At 39.1% G+C, this 14,871-nt stretch overlaps 1 protein-coding gene across 2 annotated transcripts in view; it reads left to right on the forward strand.

The window, feature by feature from the left end:
* The window catches only part of LOC105217216 (uncharacterized), a 154,120-nt gene that overhangs the window by 55,762 nt on the left and 83,487 nt on the right, over window positions 1-14,871 (forward strand). For both annotated transcript variants that reach the window (XM_054225839.1, XM_054225840.1), the window contains 3 exons: window positions 1,557-2,636; window positions 4,408-4,565; window positions 7,091-7,817. In XM_054225839.1, the coding sequence (XP_054081814.1) occupies window positions 1,557-2,636; window positions 4,408-4,565; window positions 7,091-7,817 (1,965 nt within the window). The remainder of the gene's footprint in view (window positions 1-1,556; window positions 2,637-4,407; window positions 4,566-7,090; window positions 7,818-14,871) is intronic.

The raw sequence follows: 14,871 nt of genomic DNA on the forward strand, positions 1-14,871 counted from the left end.
TTTCCATTTTGTAAAAAAATCTGAGTGCAGCTTTCATCTGCCATTTCTTGTGTGAAATTTAGTGTTTCTGACGTTTTTCGTTAATGAGTTAACCCACTTTTAGTAATTTTCAACCTAACTTTTGTATAAGAGGTGGGCGTGGTTATGATCTGATTTCCTCCATTTTTGGACTGCATTAGGAAGTGGCTAAAAAAAAAGACTGCAGAAAGTTGGGTTTATAAAGCTCTATTGGTTTGCGAGATATGTACAAAAAACTTGGTAGGTGGCGGGGCCACGCCCACTTCCCCAAAAAAATTACATCCAAATATGCCCTTTCATAGTGCGATCCTTCATACCAAATTTTATTTCAATAGCTTTATTTATGGCTTAGTTATGGCACTTTATGTGTTTTCGGTTTTCGCCATTTTGTGGGCGTGGTCGTGGTCCGATTTTGCTCATTTTCGAAAGCAACCTTCCTATGGTGAAAAGAAATAAGTGTGCCAAGTTTCATCAAGATATCTTAATTTTTACTTAAGTTACAGCTTGCACAGACGGACGGACGGATGGACGGACGGACAGACCGACATTCGGATTTGAACTCCACTCTTCACCCTGATCACTTTGGTATATATAACCCTATATCTAACTCGTTTGGTTTTGGGTGTTACAAACAACCGTTATGTGAACAAAACTATAATACTCTCTTTAGCTACATTTGTTGCGAGAGTATAAAAAGAAAAGGCGTTGATGTGATGTTGATGTGTGATGTGATATCATGTTATCTTAAGTGGTGTAGTATAAGATGATAAGATGTGATGTCACTTCCATAACGTTGTCGATTTTGTGTGATTGATTTGATATGATGCGATGTCAGGTGATATGGTGTGATGTGATGTAATGTATGATATGTGATTTGAGTGATGTAAACGGATATTTGATTTAAGTGATATACTGATGTGAATTTGAATGAGATATTAAGAAGTTTCTGTTGACGTGATGCAGAGTTATAGAGCGTAAAGTGAGTTTATTAATAGATGATAAATATTTTGAGATGTGATTTTTTACAATATAATGGTATATAAAATGTGATGTAAAGAGTAATTGATTTGAGTGATGTGATCTAAAGTGATAAAGCATGATGTGATAACATCAATTTGGCGACATTTGATATGATGTGAAGAGATTTATGATGTTTTCTTTGATGTGATGTGATATTATGCAAACAAGATTGATGCGATGTCATATGGTTTGATTTGATACTATGTGATATGGTCTGCTTGGATTTTATGTAATTTTTTTTGAATTTTAGTGAGTTAAAATTTTAATTTAGGCTTTAAATGAGCGTGATTCAGCAAAAACATTCACTTAAAGTCTCAGTTAATTGCGCTGAGTAAAATATATCTTCAATTAATTGCACTTAATTCCGCGCGTTAGTTTTAAGCAAATTCCACTAATCTTTGTTCTAGCTCACCAACACACATACACATACAAACATTTTACCCCACTTGTACTCGCACATACACTTAGAAACACTGTTGTAACCTCTATTTCTCTATTCTCTCCCGTCGCATATCCAGATAACGATAAATCAAGAATCCGGCAGGTTATTAATTTCACTACTCCGGACGTGCCTCAACACTTTGGGCCTTTGCATTGAATTGCGCGCACACACCGCACCAACACCCGCCGGCACGCCCACCGGCCACACTCCCAGCCATGGACGGCAGCGCGGTCACAGTCCCGGCAGCAGTGGCGCGGATACTGCATTCAACGCTGGACCCGGCGGTAGTGGCGGCGGTGGTGGCGGAGTCTTCCCAACCAACGCCACTCTAAAATTAATTGAAGAAATTCTCCAGTATTTGAGCAAACTCGTAAATTATGCGCCCGGCGAGTGCATCGCATGTCTGCGGCAACTGTTGAAATATTTATTTGGCCAAAATTATGGCAACCAGCAGCGAGACTATTATGCCACATTCATAAGACCGTATTTTGTGGTGCGCAGCAAAGGACAACAGCTGCAGCTACACCTACAGCAGCAGCAGCAGCAGAGTCCGCAGAAACAACAAAAATGGCCAACAACATACAACAAACAACAACAGCAACAGCCACAGCAGGGTAGTAGTGGCAGCAGCCGTAGAGGCAGCAATAGCAGCAGCGGTAGTAAGTTCACGCAAGCCAGTGGCGATCAACAGCAGACTATGAGCATGTTGCATGCCATAAATTCCGGTGTGGCAACAACATTGGCTTCCACGGCCGCAGCAGGAGGACTGCCGAGATCAATGGCAACAGCAAGTGATGGCTCAACCAGCGCGCTGCGTGGCGGGGCAGCGGGTGACGGTTTGTCGACCCCGACAATGACTACGTCAACTGTCAGACACAATGAGCCGCATATAATTGGTGCACAAGCGACTTATGCCAACCGTGGTCAGGCGCTCATTGACTCCGTCGGCGGCTCGCATGCCAGTGGCGGTGTGCGTGCAGCTGTTGCTGTTGGCGACTATCACAATCAACCGTACTTGTCGGCTACGGAATACTATCGCTTGATGGGCGAATTATTTGCGAGCGGCCTAAATTTGCAAGCTGCCAAGTCGGAGCGTGCCGGTGACTGTGTCAAGCATATTAAACTGTTTGAGCCGTTGGTAATCTATTGTCTCATGGTGAGTACCGTTATACTACACTCTCGCGGTTAATGATACATGGAACAAAACAGACTAACGTACAGAAGTGTGCGTGTATTATGATGAAGGACCTAACTATAAATGTGTTCAGTTAGCGTTGTTGATTGGGTAGTGATACTTCAAAGTCCGGACTTAAAATTCATCAAATTGAAAATAATTGAAATTTCAAAATTTCTCAGTCACTTAAGTGAATTCCATATAGAGCATTTTAATTTGCCTTTTAAGACCGTGAAGAATGTATTCGAATTGGTGGTTTGAACAAATTTCTTCAAAACATGGAAGGATGTCTTGAAGAAGATTAGAATAAATTGTGAAAGTGCAGAAATGATACGCAATATGGCCATACAGACATCAAGACTTTAAAACCACTGGCAATTTTCAGAAAATAGTTGATACCTGAGAGTCTTTAGGTCCAGCCTTAGGAATTCTTGGCATTACAAAGAACCGTTATTTCAACAGACTATGTGGGATACTCGTGATATCGGGGATCAGGCCTGTGACGTAATATAATATACCTAACCAAACCAGTATTCGACCAAGGGAACCAAATTGAAGACACTCCAGATCTCGCAGTACCAACGAGACCGTTCCGGTTTAAATAGTTTATGGATCCGCACACATTACAGATAAACGAGTACTTAGGGGTGATTTTTTCCTTCTTCAAAGAGTTTCTCCGTTTGGGAAATCAAGAAACAAAATATCGTTTGACGAATTGGTCGAAAGAAAGGAACTTTAGTCCCTGGCCCGAAAGTCGATACACAACCGTATTATCTTACTTACTATCGGAGTCTATCCTGATTTTTTCTTGCGCATTCAACCAAAAATGTTCAACCAGCTTATGTATGGGATTTTATGTCTCATCGTCGGACATAAATTGGGTCGGATCCAATAAAGTTTAGCAGCATTTTAAGAGTATCGATAATAAGCCAAAAGTTATAGATTGCTAACGAGCCTGCATCGAGCTCTTGAAGGTTCGCAGCCGCATCTTTAGATGAAAGAGGCTTCTGACTTTAGTGGACCGTAAGAAGAAATAATTTTACTTGACGCCAATAAAGATATCTTACTTTTTTGTGGTTTAGGGTTCCATAGTTATAGAAAATTAATCTCAATCTCTCGAATTTTCTCTAACTTAACTCTAACAGATTGCATATAAGTAAACAGTATCCAATAATAGCCGTATTTTTTTAACGAAAACGAACCAATCACTTCCATAATAATCTCTGTCTCCATTCAAGCTCGTGCTTCCACCCATCGCAACTGCCACTTGGTGCTGCATTCAATACACATTGAACGTAGTCTGTTAGCTTGATTCTCCATATCCTTATCTATGATAATAAATTAGAGCATGAACAGCAAGACCTTAGTGTTAGGTGACTGTGAATAGCCAGCCCACCACTTCGAGCCGATTTTCTAAGCCACTTGAGCTGCACTACTCATTTGCTCTGTGTGGCACACAAGTTGCAACATTGACTTGGCCAGACGGCCATTAATATAATCAAAAAGGCCACAAGAGCTAGCCAGCTGGCTGTGTTGGCTGTATTGGTGCCTCTGTGGCAACGTAGAGTTGATTGAAATGATCCCTCAACAGATTTGCCGCACAGCTTTCAGAGTGTAAACATTTATTATTTACACACTGCTAACTACTACCTAATATATTGATTTATGCACGCACACACACATACACACATACAAACAAATACAGTGAAATAAATGAATAAAATTGCATTTGAAAATTTTCGCATATTTTCAGCTTTTCCTCAAATCGAATGCACGTGTCCAGGCGCCCATATTGGAGTTGTTGTCGCAGTTGCTGGAACTCAATGTCACTTACAGTGTGTTGGACTCGAAAAATGTAATATTTGATCAGATTTTAAACAATTTGGATTTAATTGAAAATGGCATAGTCAGGTGAGTGTTGAATGTTGAAAGCTGACTGCTGAATGTTGCATGTTGCATGTTGTTGATTTGTCGCTGGTGGCATGCCACAAATGTAACTGTATATACGCCATAGTTGTTGCCTATTTATTTATTTGCTTATGTGCCAGTGTGTGTGTGTGTATGTGTGGTTGAGTGAATGATGAACTCTGCTGATGGTGGGTGGAGCGGGCGTCGGAAACAGGAAGCATTGTCGGAAACAATGAAAATTCGCCTGTTTGTTGTTGGTTGTCTGCGTTGTATTGGTGGCGACCGTGGCTGTGGTTGTGGTTCTAAAACACCAAAACACCGTTCACCTAAACGTCACCGTGCATGTGTGCTGTTGTATGTGTGTGCTGTTGTTGTGGCTGCTGCTGCTGCAGGATTATTTTCGTTTTCAATTGGAAAATAAAATGTTATCTTTAGCTGCTGTTGATGCATTTGAATTTCAAATATCACTCAAATATCGCAGTGAGAGACTCACTCTGTGTGTGTGTTTGTGTGTGTGTGTGTGCAGCAACAATTGCACATACAAACACATTTTGTTATGGCAGTTGGTTAGCAAAGTGAGCCTAAAGCATTTTAAAGGATTTTCTATGGAAATTAGACTCTCCATTTTGGTTGTGCTACACACTCACACACACACATATACATACATACATGCGAGCCACTCTGTTAATAATCGATAAAATTTAAAGCTTAAAAGAAATTTGTCATTCAAATAGGCATTAAGTGATTAAATATTAATTGCTAACAATAAATGATGAACAAGCGTCTGATTTCCGAGTGCAATTTAATGCTGGAAAATATGCGATAAATCATTTTATTGCTAATGGTCAGGGTGTTTTACGAAGATTTGTAGTTGTATTTATTCTTAAAGTTGTTTCTATTAAATATTTGAAATTAAAGAAAATCCTATTTAAAGTATGACAGTTAAATGTCTAAGAGCTATGTTTGGCTTACTTGGCTACTTAGCGGAGATTCTTCAAACTGGCTCTTTTGTTTCTAACTTCATATCTCCTTATCCAATGTACAATTTGTCCAAGCTTTAAGCCTATCTTTTGTCACCAAATTGTGGAATTCCTTTCGTTTTTAACTTAATATTATCTCCCAGGATAGATCCAAATGTATTTTTCAGGGTCTCCGATTGCTAGTTTTTCAACTATTTGACTACAATAGGTAGTGTCTTTTTCATTCAATAAATTAAAATCTTCGGAAATTCGGGATTCAATCTTTTTTACGGGTTTTTTAAGAAAAAAATTTAGTAAAAATAGTCTTGATTATTATTAAAAAATTTGTTGCAAGTTTGTTGTTGTCTGAAAAAGGCTGCTGAGTTAGCAGCAAAGCGGCTTTAAAATCACTTAAGACCCTAAGGATTTCTTTTAAGATAGTAAAAGAATGACATGAGCAGTGATATTCCAAATTACTGTAGAACATATGAACTAGCCAGATTAGGCACAACCTTACAATTGGATCCCAGTAAGGAGGCTATATGCATGCCGTTGGCCACTTGTAGACATTGCATTGATAAGCAGGTCATAGATTTGGCTGAATCCCGGTGGAAGTGTATAAAATGCTCAACTAGCAGGCAGACGTGGCCTAATTGGAATAAAGGCCGTACCGCCTACTGAAATTGAAAAGGAAGGACATAAGAACTCTAGTAGGAAGTTAGTACTCCTGTCATTGTCTGTTATGAAGACATGCCGACAGACTGAGGTTACCAAACAATGACTACTGTAGGAGCTGCCAAGAAATAGAAGGCGAAGAATCGCAACATTCGGACACGGTTTTCTCGACGGCATCTCGGAGGTTGCGTACATTAAACTTGTTGAGTTGTTTTTTGTGTTTATATAAGCTACAGAGTTGTTCAAAGAGGACATTGAAGTGTAAGGAGATTCGAGTGCCGGTGGATTCACAATGGGCTTCCTAAAAGCCTAGGTGCGTCATCTGGCATCCACGTTACCTACCTATCTAATAGTCCTTCTTCTTTTTCTTCTTCTTCTTTGGCACTACAGGGTCTCGGTATGGGCCGAGAACACAAAACATCGCCAGTTTAAAATAAAAAGTTGTTCATTTTATTCCATGATTCTGGAAAGTCTTTAAGAAGCTCAAGTCGCAGCTTTTACATACTTCTAGACGTCCAAGAAATCATCACTAACCAATATGAGTTTTGGAATGTAGAAGAGTCATCAAGGTATTGTTCAGAAATTATTTTTTCTGGCTAGTTCGACAGACACTACTTAATGGGATTGATTCGAGTTTATTCTAAATAATGCTATTCGGTTACTGATAACAACTCGCTCAATATTGCAAAGAGCTGTTATTTTGGTACATTGTTCTACATACAACAAATCAAAATTCGTGAACCCTAGTAAAATTATTGATCTTGAGAAAACCTATCTTATAGTATACTTAAAGAATGTGATTTACTATTTTTATTTTTAATAAAATTACTAAGTAAAATGCTTCCCCAACATAAAAATTAGCTTTATTAAACACTTTTCTTTCACTCACTATAGAAATGGTCCAGTCATCATTCCACCAATGATCAAGTTCCTCATACAATTGACACACAAGAGTGATCGCAAACTGATAACAATACCGAAAATCATCAGCATCACCAACAATTTACTCGCTAACAATGCGGTGCTGGACTGTGCTGTGCTCGCGCTCAAATCGCTCTCCTACGAGATCTTCTTCATGCCGCTCGTCGGTGGCAATGCCGCACTCAACACGCTCGCTGACTATCGGGCACCCTTTCAAAGTCCCGTCACACGTTCGCCGGTACAACAACGTCGTCACGCTGCTGAGGAGTCGGCCGCCGCCGCTGCTGCGGCTGAAGCGTTGCTGGCGAATAGCCGCGAGTTGGATACACAAAAGGAGGTGGTGTTAGGTATGTTGGAGAAATTTGTCGATGCCAATGAGTTGCAGCATGTTGTGGCCTTGTTGTTGTTGCGCGAGCGCTGTGCTCAGCAAATGGATGGCGGCGCATTTGCGCGACGCATGGATGGAGGGGATGCCTCGTCAGTGGAGCGGCAGAAGAGTAGTTGCATTTTGGAATCGACTCGGTTGCAAGATCCCGGCGTGGTTTATGCTCTGATCTGCCGCGCTATGTGTGACGGGCGTCTGGGCGTGCAGAACTGGCGAGATTTTTACACGCTTGAGTCGTGTTTCAAGAACTATAGCAAGTATGTGCTGGCGGATAGCAAGAATTTTCTGGCTTTGCTGCAGCTATTTTTAACGGAGGTAAGTGGAGAAGTGCTTAATTTACAATATTTAACAGTGTACTTATCTAATTATCGGGTCTAATCGGCCATCCGTCTAAAGTTTCTTATGCTAAAGTTAGAGAGATGTTCATATCGATCTTTCAATTCTTATTTTTTAGTCCTACTTTTGTTATATGGGTCTTCAAGAATTTGAAATCTACAAATCTCCATTTTTTCCACACAAAAAACTCATGAAAACCGCTCTCTTAACAAAAAAAAAATGCTCACACTAATACAGAAAGCCGCGGCAATACAGTGTTTTACCCATTCGTAGAGATCCACAGCGAAAATCCGCTCTAATAGTAGTACATCCGCTGAAGCGTGTGTTTATTAAACTTTACAACTCTTTCAAAGCTGCGCTAAGCTATCGATTTGGTGGCAAAAACACATACAAAAAATGATAAAAGAAAACTATTTTAATACAGCTACGCTGCAGTGGTGTTCCATAGTCGCCAGTGCGGCTTGTTGATGCCAAAGAGTGAACTCACTGATTTTACGATTTTACGATTTTACGAGCGTTTGCTATGTTGCATGCTAAATATTGCACACTGTCTGTTGTTGTTGTTGTTCTTTTTGCTCCCCGTATTGTTGTTATTGTTGCTGCTGCACGCAGCAAGCGCTAAGCCCCAGCATAAGTCACAAACGAGCGCGAGCAAACAATCTCGCTAATGGAAAAGCATAGCAGCGTCCATGATCGAGGCGGTGGTCATGATATGATGGTGATCTGGTGTTGCCTCACACATATACACATGCACTCACTGGCTTCCGCATACATTTGAAAGCATAAAGATAAACACATTCATTCTAGATTTAGTGGAAAAATATGAAAAAATATTGTTTAAGTAAATACAGATACCCACTATACATCCATATGTATAGTCCTCGTTCATTCAGACACACACTCATATACAACTTGTTTCGACCATATTTCCATTCGCGAATTCTGTGGAATCACTTCAATGATTTGTTGCTGTAGAGTCAATGAAAATTTGTCGACGATATGCAACAACAAAAACTTTTGAAAAATATCATACAACTAGCTAGTTTTTAAGAGACTTGTCAGCGGATGTCCATAAAATCACTGACGAAGTAATAAATCAAATGAATCAGAGAGCTTTATGGATGTATTAGATATAATTGTTGGTATGTGCCGCATGCTCATAGATTTTTAGCAACCATATTAGCTACGAAGTGTCGAATTATATCAGATGCTTCCAAGATTAGTTAACTGTGGGGTGTTTCAGTGAGCTAGTTTGAGCTAACTTCAAACTATTAACGCCGATCAACAGATCTTGAGAACATCGCCTCTCAGTCCAAAATAATGAAGATAATGCTGAGTAGAAAATTCATTAAGTTGGATTGGAAGTCCATCTTTCAAAATCTTGAGACAAACGAATTATGTTTCGGAGTGCATATTTTCAGAAAAAAATTTGTTGTTCTAATGGAAAAGGAATGCCGCTTCCGTCCGGTTGTAATAAGGTTCCTCTACTCTCAATAAATTCTCAAAAAACAGGAATTATATCTTGTATAATATAAAAATGAATCGCAAAATGTGTTGTTAAGCGCATAACTCGAGAACCGCAGAACCGATTTCGCAAATTCTTTGTTTAGAATGTTTTTAGAGGTACCGGGATGGTTCTTACGGAGAGGAAAATTATAAAAATTGCCTGAAAAAGTCTTAAATCCACAATTTTCTAATCACCCATACAAACAAGTTGTGTCATTAGTCTCGAAAAAAGTCGAGAAGGGCCAAACCGATCTGGCTAATTTTAGTTTTTAAATATTTATGGAAGGCCAGGGTAGGATTAGAAAGTAAGTATATATCGAAAAATTGTGAGGAAGATAACAAGAAGATGATTTTATTTGAATTGACAACAAAATTATTAACAACAAGTAAGGAAGGGCGAACATTTTATACTCTCGCAATTTATTTATTTAACTTTATTTATATTAATAATACACAATTTGACCCACATGACGAATATATATAGTGCAAAAAGTCCATTGAAAATTGTAATATTAGGTTAGAAGCACCGAGGCCCTCGTGTTCGATGTATGGGGCCTTAAAAACCTATGATCCTATTTCGGCGATTTTTAGAATGGGGCTGTCACACTATAAACATAGTATTTGTGCAAAGCTCTGCACCGATATTTTCATTAGTACTTACTTTATATATTGTAAAGCAAAGGATTCAGATCGTCTTCAAAATTCTGGTATATAGGAAGTAGGCGTGGTTGTGAAGCGATTTGGCCTATTTTCACAACATATCATTGGGATCTAAGGAAACTATTACAAACCAAGTTTCATTGAAATCGGTGGAGTAGTTCCTGAGATATGGTTTTTGACCCATAAGTGGGCGACGCCACGCCCATTTTCCATTTAAAAAAAAAACTGAGTGTAGCTTCCATCTGCCATTTCTTATGTGAAATTTAGTGTTTCTGACGTTTTTGGTTAGTGAGTTAATTCACTTTGAGTAATTTTCAACCTAACCTTTGTATGGGAGGGGGGCATGGTTATTATCCGATTTCTGTCATTTTTGGACTGTATAAGGAAATGGCTAAAAAAACGACTGCAGAAAGTTTGGTTTATATAGCTCTATTGGTTTGCGAGATATATACAAAAAACCGATTTGGGGGCGAGGCAACGCCCACTTCCCCAAAAAAAATTCATCCACATATGCCTCCTCATAGTGCGATCCTTCATATCAAATTTTATTTTCATACTAAATTTTATTTATTTATGGCTTAGTTATGGCACCATATGTGTTTTCGGTTTTCGCCATTTTGTGGGCGTGGCAGTGGTCCGATTTTGCTCATTTTCGAAAGCAACCTTCCTATGGTGTCAAGAAATAAGTGTGCCAAGTTTCATCAAGATATCTTAATTTTTACTCAAGTTACAGCTTACAGGTATATATAACTCTATATCTAACTCGTTCAGTTTTGGGTGTTACAAACAACCGTTATGTGAACGAAACTATAATACTCTCTTTAGCAACTTTTGTTGCGAGAGTATAAAAACAAAACAAACAAATTTATTGCTGTAATTTTTTTTTTTTAAATAAAGTCCAATAGAATAACGAAAATCAGCATATACAGTACATGAGGGTTGAGGTAATTCCTGAACCGATTTCACTCATTTTCAACGCCCAGTTATAATGGGAATAGGGGCAACTTGGAACAGGTGCCAAGGTAGGCAGACAAACGGCAATTCGGTCTCGAAAAAGGAGCTTATTCATCGTGTTTTTCCTGACATAATATAAACCATAATATAATAAACATAAATGGCTGACCTATATTGGTGGTAAAAAAACAAGGATCTCTTTGATCTTAATGCGACAATTTAGAATTTCTTTAAAGGAGAGTTGACACAGCTACAAACCAGGAGGACGTATTCAATTATCCACAGACTATTTTAAAATGCTGGACTATCACCACTCACTTGCAATTAAAAGTAGTGTGAGTTGTCATCAAGCTGCGTAACATAAATCAGCATCAAACTTTGCAAAAGAACAAGACTGGATGTGAAGAAGGTAATCCATATCGTCACCAAAGCCAAGATAAAGCCAACTATGAAATTTGGTCATTTGTTACTTTCTTTAATATACGATTAAAAAAATCAAAGTTATACAAATTATGGTCGAAGGAGACACCCAGTGTATTCCAAGAGACCTTCATTGTAAATTAGAAATATTGCGAAATTTAATATAAGGTTAGGTTAGGTTAGCCTGTTAGACCAAAGCCACACATGGACCAGTTTTGGTTCTTTGCGATACCAGACGGAGTGTCGTCACGTAGTGAGTTCGCTTGTCACGAATTTTAGAAGGTTCTGTGGTTTTACTAGCGACACCTCTTTCAGATTCTTGTACTGTGAGTCCCCAAGATGTTGGAGCCGTTGGCGTGACAATGCAGTACAAACGCACAAGATATGCTGCATTGTTTTTGTCTTATACCTTGCTCTTGGCATTTCCTGCAGTCATCTCGATCCGTCAGCGCCATTTTACAGACTTGTGCCGCCACCAGACAGTGACCGGTGAGGATTCACCCAATGATATTTGTTTTGATGTCGATTGATTTAGTTACTTAAAACTACAAAGTCTGGTCCGTTTAGGGGCATTGCCTATATAGGAACCCGAGTTTTCCTAAAAAAATCGTGCGGACATCCCAGAGAAAATCGTGCCATCAATAGGTTCTGACTTTGATCCTACATGTATTATATATATCTAGGAAGAATCTTCTTCTTGGCATTTAGCGCCAATTCGTAATACCAAGTGGAGTCAGGTTCTTCTCCACCTGGTCCTTCCAACGGAGTGGAGATCTCCCTATTCCTCGGCTTCCACCAGCGGGTACTGTATCGTAGAAGAATACTTTTATAATATCATTAATATATCATACAATTACAGAATCGCTGTATTCATCTTCTTCTCTGGCACTTGCCTGCTGCAGGGATATTTTTGAGAAACTAGGTAAATACTGAAAGCTAGTGGAAAGCCTAACACAAGCTTGATTAGGTTCTCTAGTAAAGGCATATATCTATGCAATGTGACCAGCATCAGGTTCCTAGATAGGAATGTCGACTTCATATCGAAGTAATTATCTAACGAAGTACCGATTGTGTGTTGATATATAGTATATTCGAAATATGGTAGGTTCTTCTTAATCGATAAGAAATTGCTGAAACGTAAAAAAGAACAGCTTTTCACGATACATGTATAGATGTCTGCTTGTATCTTTCCACGACATCAATTTAATTTAGTAGCGCAACGGGGGCAAGAGCAACAGATATTTCATGGGTCACAATGACCTTCTCCCCAATAGTGTCGCCAAACAATAACAACAAAAATTGCAACAACAAAATTACAGCAACAGCTTTCTCATGTCTTTCGTTCGGTCGCTCGCTGACAGTTGCTTTTAAAAGAACCGTAATAAAGAATCACGTTAAAGCATTTTTTAAATACACAAAACGAAAGCAAGACAACAACAAAAACAAACAAAAAACACTAGAAGCGATATTCATTCATATTGCCAAAGGATTAAGCGAAGAATACGAGGATACGCTTTTGTGCGAGTCTGCAATTTTACTTCGCTGCGCCGCACCCCATTGCTTTTGTGCCGCCAAATTTCCGCAAAATAAATCAAAAACATTTACGCCACTTGACGCGGCGCGGCGTTCAAAGCGAGCGTAAAGTGAAAATCCAAATACAACAACAACAACAGCGGCGACATCAAATATGCGGAATGAAATAACGCAACGCAAGGGGTATCAAAAAAGAACGCTGTTCTCTCCGTTCCTCAATAAAAAAAGGTAGAAGAAAGAAGAAACGCACTCACACACACATACACGCACGCGCAGCATAAAAGAAGTCTCCTAACAAAGGTGAAAAGCGCAAAAGTGCTCGGCCGACAATGGCTTAATGCCTCAGCTGATGCTTTCAATGCGAAGGTGCGCTTAAATCCGTCTATACATATGTGTGGATATACCTACATATAGACACCCTCGAACACATGTGAATGTACTCAGTCCTTGAAAGTGATTGCACTGAACCGGGAAGTGGTTATGAAATGGAATTTTAGTAAGGACTTGCGGACTAGTTAGGGTTCTATAGACATAAAAGAAACGAAAAGAGAGTGTGAGAAGCATAGATACCCAATATCCAAGAATTTTCCGGTTTTGCCTGTGAAGTAATTCAGTAAAATGTGAAGCCTTTTAGAACTTCCACACGTTGAGATAATCTAAGAAAGTCTAAAGATATATTTGGGATCACAAAGGGATTGCTATTTGGTGTGTGACTTTGATAAATAAAGCTCTGCGCCTAATTGTAGGCAATATCTTAGTCCGATTATGAGTGTTCAAATAAAATATTGCCTACATTTAGGCTTAGAAGAATAATTTAGATAGACAGACAATAATAAAGATAAAATAAATCAAGAAACTAAAGCCATAATATCGATTGATCCTTAACATATAACTGCCTCACAATCTTTAAACCACAGCTCTACCTTAGTCCGAAGATAGTTCGATCCACTACAGTGTTACCAGATGTATGTGAATACGAATGCGCCAAATGTATTCGCGTACATGTATGAATATTTAGCCGACACAAAAGGTGTGGTGGTGCTGCGTTCTAGTGCATGCACTTTTAAATCATACACTCCAGCTAGTCCTGTGCGGCAGGATGTATGCAGTTATGCGCGCTTTTTTTACCGTTCCTTTCGCTGTGCGGCAAAAACTAACGAAAAGAAATAGTGAGCGAACTTCAAGTTCAATATGAAATCAATGCGAGTCTGGCGGAATTGAGTGTGTTTGTGTGGCACTTGTGCGGTATTGCATACTTTTAGGCGTGCAGAAAGGCGTGAAAATCGAATTGTCTGTGGGCTACGGTGGGCCAGCGTGGCTTAAAAAGTGGGTAAAAATTGCAATACAGTATCTTCTGAAATATTTAACGAAAATCCATCCATCCGTATATTCTTTTGTACTCGTATTTATCGATTCAAGATGTTTTGGTTATTCTATAAATACATAAGCCTTTCGAAAAAATACATTTCACTCATTAGTGTCATGTTCCTTTCTACTACCGCAAACACCACTTCCCAACCACAATGCAACGATAATGATTTGCAGAAAGCTTCGTGTGAACGGAAGTTAAAGACAACAAAAGTTAGAAGTTTCAAGTGAATAACATACAATGGAATATGAGTTCACCGGCAATGAGGTAGTCTTGCATTCATGCACTTCAACACACCTCGCCTTATAGTACGCTTACAACCTGAGGCCAGATTCAAAGTCTTAGCAGCCAGCTTATACGAGTGTAATGTATGTAGATGCACTCGAAGATTTAACGAGCTCGATAAGATTTGAAAAAATCTAGTATGAATAAATATTAAGTTTGCAGATATGCTCTCGTGGTGGCAAAATAAAGTCAAAGAGTAAAGACAGGCAAAACTATGAAAGCCTGTTGAAATATGTAGGCTTTCTTTTTTGGCAACTTTGAAACTTTATGTGTCTATCTGTCTGCGTGGAGTTCTGGTTAGGACAG

Source organism: Zeugodacus cucurbitae, chromosome 2 (assembly GCF_028554725.1).
Source record: "Zeugodacus cucurbitae isolate PBARC_wt_2022May chromosome 2, idZeuCucr1.2, whole genome shotgun sequence".
Taxonomy (NCBI): domain Eukaryota; kingdom Metazoa; phylum Arthropoda; class Insecta; order Diptera; family Tephritidae; genus Zeugodacus; species Zeugodacus cucurbitae.